Here is a 9,725-nt window from a genome sequence, read left to right as displayed (position 1 = left end):
ATATATGAAAAGGCCTAACCTGATGCTTGACTTATCATAGAAAGGCAATATTTTCCCACTCAGGACTTCTAGGGCTGGTCAAAGTGTCCTTTATGGAAAAAATGTGCCCTGAAATGGGAGGCCAGAGGAGAGAAACAAACCATGAAGCAGGAGCAAAATATCTGGATAGCAGGCAAGTCCACCAGGGTGAATGCTTGAAGAGGTGAAATGAGGTCAGCTTGGTGGGTAGACAGAGCGCGGCACAAGGCCAGACACATGATTTTTGGTTTGGATGAATAGCTGGACCAGATTGCTTTTCAGTCACTCTAATTGTGTAGTTCAGGTTCTTGGTTTCATGAGGTTTGTTTCAACCACCCACACTGTTAGTAAAAAAACTTTTAGGGAATTGAGAAGCAGAAACAATGAGCTCATTGATTTTTATATCAGAACTATTTTGTGAGATCAATGTTCGCAATGCTCACTTCAGTTGCTACGGTCATGGGCATGCCGGCCCACAAAGACTTGCTCGTATGCCGTGTTTACCTTGGAACCAATGTTTACCTTGGTTAAAGAAAAGTGATAACTGTGATTACATAAACTTGCCTTTTTTCCTCCCTGAATGGTGTCCAGATCATAGGAACCTACCCCAGAACCCCTTATCATGACAAGAGTTGAAAGGCATAGGACTATATAAGCCAGATTTAGAAAATACGTGGGACATAGAAAATTCTCCTGTGCATGCTGTTGAGTGGGGTGAGACACCATGAAACACCTTGTAAGTATATTTTCTAATTTCAAATGTAGTGATTATGTTCTCAGACCCAAAATAGCCAGGGAGAAGTTACTTTTCCCCATGGACTCTTCAAATTAAACTCAAATAGAATTTAGAATTTTCAAATATTAATTTGAAAAAACATAGCCTCTCTGTTTTGGAACATCTGAACAAAGAGTCTCTCCCAAAAGAAGTCATAACTAAATTCTTAAAGGTCCAGAATCTTTGGGGTTAGGTAGATATTCATATTTTAGGGTCCTCTGTTCCTAGACCTGTCTTATTTACAAATTTCCAGTGAAGGGAAGTTTCAGATATATTTAATATGTAATACCAACTCCAATAGTTCATGAAATAGTGTTGCTAGCTACAGCTCATATATCTCCTCTATTAACCTTACAGCATCGAGATAATTATTCATAGAGTAGCTGTTTTCTTTTCTTTTGTGTATGTATCTCACCTTCATTTGCTTTCATTGCATGTGGAATATTTCATGGGATATTGTGGGGTGAGGGAGAAGGTGAGCTCCCGAGCCCTCGGTAGACCAGATGATGAGCTGTGGGATGTGGAGAATCGTTCATTATGCACTTTCTCACCTTGGCTTGTTTCTGCCCACCAATTCTCTCTCACTTACTCTCTGATGCTTAAAATTTCCTCAACAAGCGAGGTAGGCCACACTGAGAAGAAATGATTAACTGCAAATATTTCAATAATTAATCACATTTAATTAGCACAATCTATTTCAAAATAAAGTGCAAAGAAGTGGTTCATGGTTTTTTATTCTCAGGCCAGGTGAAAAATCTAGAGGAAAGGAAATCAGGAGGATATCGGTTTCCAGACAGGGCAGAGAGGGAATCTCGAATGCTTGGAAAGAGAGAGGAAGATGCAGAAAAAGAAGACTGAGAACCGGAGTTATCACTTATTTTACAATTTGGCCTCAGGTGGTCCTTCCCCATGTGCACATCAAGTGGTCAGTCAGGTTGCCTAATATTTAGCCCACTCATTAGCAATACCTGTAGAGTGAAGCAAAAGGTAACCTTGACTGAACTATATAAAGCTTTATTTCCTGAGTAGCCAGCATATCAGCCATACTGAGTGACAGTCTCCTGATACACCGGGTCCCCCATGCCATGAAAAATGATGAGAGTTAGAGATCATTTAAAGAAAGTTCCAGTCCCAGCAGGGCTTAGGGCTCTGGACTCTGAGCTCACCTGAAGCTAAAGTGAAAGTGCCCTGATAGTTGTTTCCATTTCAGGTTGTATCTTCCATCCTTGTGGTCTTCATCCTAACCCCATCTCTGCCCATGATGGTAAGTGAGGATGGAGAGAGCCCAACCTGTCTAGTGCTCCTTTAGCAGAAGGATTTTAAAAGGTGTTAATTAAGGGCAATCTCCTCAAATTTCCTGCAGGTACCCCTAAAACCTGCAAGGCATGGGCAAAGTAGGAACTCTGAACTTTCAACTTTTCTCACTGTTGCTTGGTTTTCTCCAGAACATCAGTGATAACCATCCTCTGGATGGATCTGTTGGGACTCAGAGTATTCATGTCAGCGCCTTCCAAGGTATGGTCAGCATCCGAGACAACAATGTTTTCAGTGAATGGGACGGAATCCTGGACTACAAGAATGTAAGATGAGAAGCACGTTTATTACAATGTGAAAGAAAGCCATGTGTGGTCCAAAATGTAGCTTTATGTTTTTTCCAGAGAAAAGAAGACATTTGCCTTCTCTAGATTTAGGTCCTGGATGAACATGTACATCATTAGGTAAGGGAACAGCTTTCTTGCAATTGCAGTAACTTCTTTTTGAGCCAGAAAATATAGGGGGAATTTCAGCTGGTCCTCAGGGACCCTACATCCCCTATATTCCTGTGAGGTGTTGACATCACATGGCCACCAAAGGCCTCTGATCTCAGAAGCCCCCATGTCTTGTAACTGGTATGTGCTGTAGAGATTATTTTGTCTAGACTCCAGATTTTAATGTTAATTTCCAAAGAAGAATGATATATTTTCATTTATTAGAAATCTGACTACAACTTACCCATCACTTTCAATAGTAAGAGCTAGAAGAGAGTCACAACATAGAGAAGGCTCCACCTGTGTGTGTGGCCTGGCTCTCTGACACACTATAACCACAGGGACATCACTTAGCCTTTGTGTGTCTCAGTTTCCTCATCCACAAAATAGCATCCATAGCTACCATTCCTACCTGGCAGGACTCTGAAGGGTTAAGTGAAGCAGAAGCCCACCCTCCTTGTTCCGTTATGCAAGGGGCCCTCTCCCATCTGACCCCACCCCCACCCACATCCATGGCATTCCCTCCAGACACTCTGGACATCTCAGGACAGACATCTCAGGCATAGGCTTTCTCTCTGCTCCCCCCTGTACCTGCTGTGCTCCCTTCCCTGACCATGTTCCTCACTATTCACCTAACCCACTCCTGATTTCCTCGAGGAAATGTCCCCTGAATCCTGTTAGAGGGCACACAGTCTACACAGGCTAGTGATTCTCAACTCTGCTCTATGCCATGGAGACTTTTCTTCAAACAAAAATATTCCACAGTAGTCTATGACATGGAACAGAAGAAGCCGGAACTACTCTGGCTGGAGGAAGGAGATGCAGGCGAACCTTGGACTCAGTCAGACACAGCTGGAGAACTGCTGCTCTGCTCCAGGCTGTGAGGGGCCAGAGGGCAGGCCTAGAGAATCGTGGGCCCATGAAATTCCACTGTCATACCAAGGACTCCAGGTGCAGTCAGTGGCTCATATCAAATCATAATTTAATCAAATAAATTATGGAAGGGGATGGTCAGTGGCAGATCCAGGGCTAGAATCTGAGTCCAGAAGACCTGGCCCAAGGTTCCTGACAACCTCGTACATTCAGAGAGCACGCTTTAATTTTCACAGTGCTCTCACAAGCTCTCACAAGTAGTTAGTATCTCCTCTCATCCTCCCAGCAAGTCCGTGGGAGAAGGGCTATTATTATTTCTGCTTTCAGATGAAAAAACAGAGGATCATGGAGCCCACTGAGGACTCTGACAGTTGCAGAACAGAACCTGCAAGCCAGCCTTATTATTAGATCTAACTCCCTGTCACTCCCCTCCCACCTGTCCATTGTATGCGGAATGCCCTGAGAGATTCGTTTCCTCACCCACATCGGGGGCAGTGCCACAAAGCCCTGGAAGTAGCAGGGCTCTGCACGTGTTACCAGTCCTGATGCTGGCCTTTTTCTGGTGCCCATAGTGGCACTCTGCTGGGTGATATGCAACACAGTCAGAAAAGCAGCACACTGATAGACAGTGGGTGTCCATTAATATTGTGACTGAATGAATGACATGTTTCTGCTGTGTTGCTTTAAGGCCCTATTGGCAGCCAAGCTGTTTAGCAAGATGGCGTGTGTTCTGGCCAAGATGGACCAAGCCGTCTTCCCAAGTCTGGATGACATTAGCAAGGCCTTGGACAAACAGGTAAGTGAGACCAGCTCACTGTGGTACCCTTTTAGTTTGGTGTTTTCCAACTCTGCCTCCAACCTCCTAGGACAAAGACTTGGGTCATGCTTGTTCTTAATGCCCATGAAATTCCACCGTCATACCAAGGACTCCAGGTGCAGTCAATGGCTCATTCAAGTCAAATCATAATTTAATCAAATAAAAGTCCTATGCAGTGATCTCATGTTGATGAATTCCAGAAGGCTTTGAGCTACATGTTATTAAATTTAAATTGTTGAATGTAAACGTTAGAGTGAATTGATAGAATATTCACATTCCCCTACTTGCTTTCCTCCCCTGCTTACCCCCTAAATATATGCACATGTATTCTCTTCAGTTGAAAATAAGCCAGGACTGCTGAAGCGCTCTTCCCCTCAGCTTCCTAAATGACAAAGGTAGTCCAGTAAGTTAAAAACCAGCTGGTGGTCTTGGGCACGTTATTGAAATCTGCTGTCATTTGCTTACGCAGCCTGCACAGGACATTTCGCCAACACTGATATCCATGGCAGGAGGTGCTGACTCTCTGGGGGGGGGGGGGGGGGGGGGAGGATAGACTTCAGGTCATGTAAAAATAAGGCAATTTGTCAATTTCTTTAAGAGAGAAGCTGAAAGTATCCCATCCGATTTAACAAGCAAAAACATAACATCATGCAACAAAAAAAATCAAGCATTCTATATTCTCATTAGATGTGAGAAAGCATTGAAGACTGGTGAATTACGAAGCTTAAAAGGGTGGAAGGAATGGACAGGAAGTCACCTGAACGCACAGGCAGATTTTTCTGGAGTAATGTCATCACCTTGTGGCCAGACAGAATATTGCAGTTAGAGAACCAACTCAAGGGTGTGTTTGGGTTCAGAGCTGTTTTGGTTAGTCTTATCACCCCCTGCACTGCCTCCACTTACTCATGGGCCAGGGTCTCGGGATCCTTTTTGTCCTGCCTGCTGTGCCACCCCCAAATGCTGTCTCATCATTTTGATGTGCCACTCCTTCCAGGCTTCTAAGCATTACCCATCTACTCGCGGCCTGACCTACACTGTTTTACCCAGCCGGGTCAAGAACTTAGCGCAGTATGGAATGCCCATCAAGGACATGTGCAGAGATGTCCCCACTTACTTTGCCTGGCAGCATAAAGAAGGTGTGTTAGCAATTTAACTAGAAACCCAAGACTGTGGGTGAGTTACAAGGCACAGTATGAATTTTAGGTCATTGACAAATTCTAATACCAGATGTTGGGTTTGTTCTGTTTATTTGTTACTGGATATAAAAATAATGAGGCCTAGGATGTATTCCCCCTCTGGTGGAGGAGATGATTTCCTGATAGTGGGACTTCTCAAGAATGGGGACCTGAGTTGAGTTAGCTTTATCAGGAGGTCACATACTTCTTTCTGGGGTATCTCTTGAGAAATTTCTTGAGAATTTTGGCCAAAAAAAAAAAATCAAACAAACAAATCAAAAATAAAGACATTATCTGTAGCACAGACTTAGCTGTTGGGTCTGAGGCTATATCTTAGTCTCCTGAAAATCTCTAGATTCCAGAGAAGCCTGTGCTCTGTGGTGACCCAGGCTGTATCATGAAAATCTCATCAGTGGGACTTGAGAGTGGATGTATAGAAATCCTCACTTGACCCAAAGCCTCATCACCCCCTGCCAAGCAACACAGTGCCCAACATCCCATCATTAGAGTCCCATTGCTTTGGGATTCCCAGTTTTCCTCTTCTACAGGCTGCTCAGGGGTTGGAAGACAAAACTCTAATAGTTACAGACCACTCTGTAGAAGGAAAATCTCAGTGGCTGCACTCCTACTAGGGATGTGTTGGGGGATCAGTGGTAACCGGCTTGGAAATCTACTAGACAAGACTTAAAGAGCTGCTTACCAGTCCAGATAGTAACCGCTTCCCATTAGGCTGCTGCCAGTCAATTACATCTTAATGTAAGTTAACCCAATGAACAAGGTTTCTTGTTACGACAGGAGGATCCAGCAGGAAAACAGGGAGAACTTGAGAGGCTGGAATTCAGAAGGATGCTTAACGATCACTTAAAGAAACAGAAAAAGGAGATGTGAGGCCAATGATTGCAGGGGAAAGGGAGAATAGGATCTTTCATTTTAGTCCCAGTCTTTTGCTAGAAGAGCTGTCCTGAGCACCACAATGGTGTTAGTTACAACTCATAATATAGCCGCTCTGTTTGGGGATCTTAAAGTGCTATTTTTAAAAAATAAAATCCTTCTCTTTCTTTTTAAAGGTACTGCCCTCGCAGTTGATCCTGATTCTTGTTTTGAAGTCCAGCTTCTGTCCTTTATGGGACTCTCCATCTGCGGCGAGATCCCTGGGCTCTGAACCGCCGGGCTGACTGCGTAGCACGTGAACCCACCTGGCCTGAGGCCAGTGCTAGGACCCGGCCCTCCCTCTACCGGTGGGAAGCTGCTCCTTTTAGTCCTTTATCTTCTGCCTTTTGTCCCAATACCTGGCTCTGTAATCTGAAAAAGTGGGTCCACTTTCTCCCTCTGGGTTAGAGCAATAAAGTTTCTTGCCTCACTGGCCTAGCAAATGAGTCCTCGCTGGCTGCCCGGTCCTCTCTCGGCATTCCCTGCCGCATGCAGCCCAGGACCTCCCACAGCGGCATGGTACAAAGGAACTGGCACCCCTCTCCCGGGACACCCCATCTCTAGGGGCTTCTTTCTAGAGTATCTTTTGAGAAATATCTTGGGAATTTTAGCCAAAGAAAGAAAATTCATCAAACAAATAAAAAATAAACAAAGATACTATCCATAGCACAGACTTAACTGTTAGGTCTGAGGCTGTATCTCAGTCTTCTAATAATCTCCAGATTCCAAAGAAGCCTGTTGTCTGTGGTGGCCCAGCCTGTATCATGAAAATCCCTGAGAGAAAGCCAGGTGAACCTCTCTTTGGAACTGGCCTAAGCCCTTTAGTGGTAACTTCCAGGCATTTCTCTCCACTGCAAATGAATAAGGGCCATGGATTTTCAGCACTCTTTTATTATTTATTTATTTATTTATTTATTTATTTATTTATTTATATTTTTTGGAGACGGGATCTTGCTGTGTCACCCAGGCTGGAGTACAGTGGTGTGATCATACTCAATGCAGCCTCGGACGCCTGGGCTCAAGTGCTCCTCCTCTCTCGGCCCCCCAAGTAGCTACGACTGTAGGTCTGAGCCACCATGCCAGGCTAATTTAAAAAAAATTTTTGGTAGAGACCAAGTTGCTGTACCAAAAGCAGAGCAACTTGTTGCCCAGGCTTTTTAAATCTTTCTTTTTCTTTCTCTCTTGTTGAAATTGGACTTTGTTTTTTAACTGTCCATTCTTATACTTGGGAGGGGCCAAGCCACGCCTATCCAAACCACGGACATCCCTGTCTCCTCTCACCTCAGGAACAAGAATAAATGGGGAAGGAGTGTTGGGGACACATGCGCAGATGTCCACAGAAGGTCGTGCTGGAGTTTTGAGGACTAATAGAGCAGGATTGGGTGAGGTGTTGCATAGCGTGTGTGTATGCAGCAGGAGGGCTCTGGGGATGACCGCGCTGCTAGGAGTCAGTTCCGCCGAGGAGGTGGAGCAGTGGTTGGCTGCCTGGAGCCAGGAATGAAAGGCGACTGCATCAGAAAGGCCCAAGATGAACCTGTACTAAGGTGTATACAGGATGTGGTTGGGCAAGCCAGAGGCTCTGAGCCTCTGGAGTTGGAGTTGGAGTTGGTCACATACGACTTGTTGAGGGCAAAGCAAGTGGAAATAAGTACACAGCCACATTCTATGTGGAAATCTTAGATGCAATATACCAAGGCTCGGTCACCCCAAGGCCCTGAGAGCACCATGAGGCAAGGTCTAGCCCCCAACGCTAAGCCCAGTGAATCTCCAGAGTCAAATCACCATGATTGTTAGTGCATCCTGTACCCACCTTATCCCTGACACCCAGCGTCCAGCTTCAACCTGAGCTCTGCGAAGCAGTCCCGCCTTATCGTATGTGCCTAAGTCCCTGCTACAGTTGCTAGATCCCCACTCCTGACCCCTCTGTGATGATGGGGCCTGCTGCCTACTGACCGCTCTGATGCCAATCTCCATCTTCTGGGCTTCTGAGCTTCAGCTGCTCCTGAATTTACCATTGCCTCCAGATGTCATCCAATTATTATAGCATACCTGTTACTTCCAGGGGACTTCAAGACCTCCTCACCCCCACACATGCTTGTCTTCATCTGTAACTCCTCTGCAGTTACTTGCTTTCTAGCTGGGACTGGTTTCCTTCCAGAAATGCCAGGTTCAAGGCCTGCAGTCCTCCCGATGTGCATTGTCACAGTTGGCTGTCATTGGCTGGGCTATGATAGCTCCCTCTTGAGAAAGAGCCAGCACAGTCCTCTAGACCTTAGAGGACTTGTCAAGGTAGATTTGGGTCCTTATAAAGAATCTTCCATGCGTAAGAATTTAGGTCCTTTGGGAGTTGGGGTTGTGATGGCAAAAAAAATAGCATTCAAGATGTTGCCATCCTGCTGATAGCCATTGTTAACATTTATCCTCAGAATATATCTAATTCGGCACTCAGTGAAATTTGCCATATTTGAATCTCAAATCGGTATCCCTGACCCAAATATATTCCATGTTTATTAAGTCCACAAGCCTTCTGTTTATAAGAGGATCATATGAACAATAATAACAGATTGTATGTTCCACCTGTGATTAAGGAACTTAAGCTTCTTGCTGAGTGCATTGAAATAATTTTTGAGTCTCTCTGGAAGTGCCTAAAAGTAGCTAAGAATGAGCCCAGTCATCCTCCAAGCAGAAAAATCATCTCTTTTCTTTTCTTCCTCCCTTGGGTCAGCCCCTGTCATTGACATTGGATGACATATTCAATGCTGTCTCAGAGCTGGGAGAAGGTGCCAGGGAACCAACAGCCCCCAGAACCCTCAGCTGAGCCATCTCCACCTGCTGCCCCTCAGTGGAGTGCTGCCTTTTGGGCCGACATTTCCATCTCTGCCACTGATCTGGGGAGCCTCGTGGGGGATTAAGGAGTATGAGCCCTCTGGATCTAATGCAGAAAGGGGAGGATATCTAAAACAGAGGTCACATTTCCTGGCCTCCTTGTTTTGAGAAAGGCACTCCATTGTCAGACTTCCTTTTGGGGGAACATCTTACATCCTTAATTAGTCCTTTCCACCCCAGATGGTGTCACTTCTAATTCTCCTTGCCACTCCTGCTTCTCTGCAGCCCGGGAAAGAGCCAGCTGTGCCCAAGCTCAGGACCATGGGTATGGGTGAGTTGACTCACCAACCCTGGGTGGCAGCTGTCCAGTGTTCATTTTCTGGCTCCCTGCTCACTCTGTGCTCTTGTTTCCTTCCCAAGGGATCAGGAGCAGTGCCCCTTTTCCTGCCCGGAATATGCTGCTTCTTCTTGTCCTGCTGTCTGCTTGGGGCAGAGAGATCCTCCCCATAAATGAACCCATATGTCAGTAGTTATTCATGTTGAGCCCCTCCAATGGGCCGAGT

The 9,725-nt window shown here is 45.4% G+C and overlaps 1 protein-coding gene across 1 annotated transcript; it reads left to right on the top strand.

Annotated features, from left to right (window-relative positions):
* The first annotated feature begins 683 nt into the window (after positions 1 to 683).
* Positions 684 to 6,773, top strand: LOC101054335 (gastrokine-3-like). Its single transcript, XM_003922667.3, has 6 exons — positions 684 to 754; positions 2,004 to 2,057; positions 2,239 to 2,373; positions 4,103 to 4,210; positions 5,226 to 5,367; positions 6,474 to 6,773. Exons 1-6 carry the CDS (start codon positions 743 to 745, stop codon positions 6,566 to 6,568), a joined length of 546 nt encoding a protein of 181 aa, XP_003922716.1. The 5' UTR covers positions 684 to 742; the 3' UTR covers positions 6,569 to 6,773.
* The last annotated feature ends 2,952 nt before the right edge of the window (positions 6,774 to 9,725 follow it).

This window comes from Saimiri boliviensis, chromosome 1 (assembly GCF_048565385.1).
Source record: "Saimiri boliviensis isolate mSaiBol1 chromosome 1, mSaiBol1.pri, whole genome shotgun sequence".
Classification (NCBI taxonomy): Eukaryota; Metazoa; Chordata; class Mammalia; order Primates; family Cebidae; genus Saimiri; species Saimiri boliviensis.
This window is presented reverse-complemented; position numbering and strand designations above follow the sequence as displayed.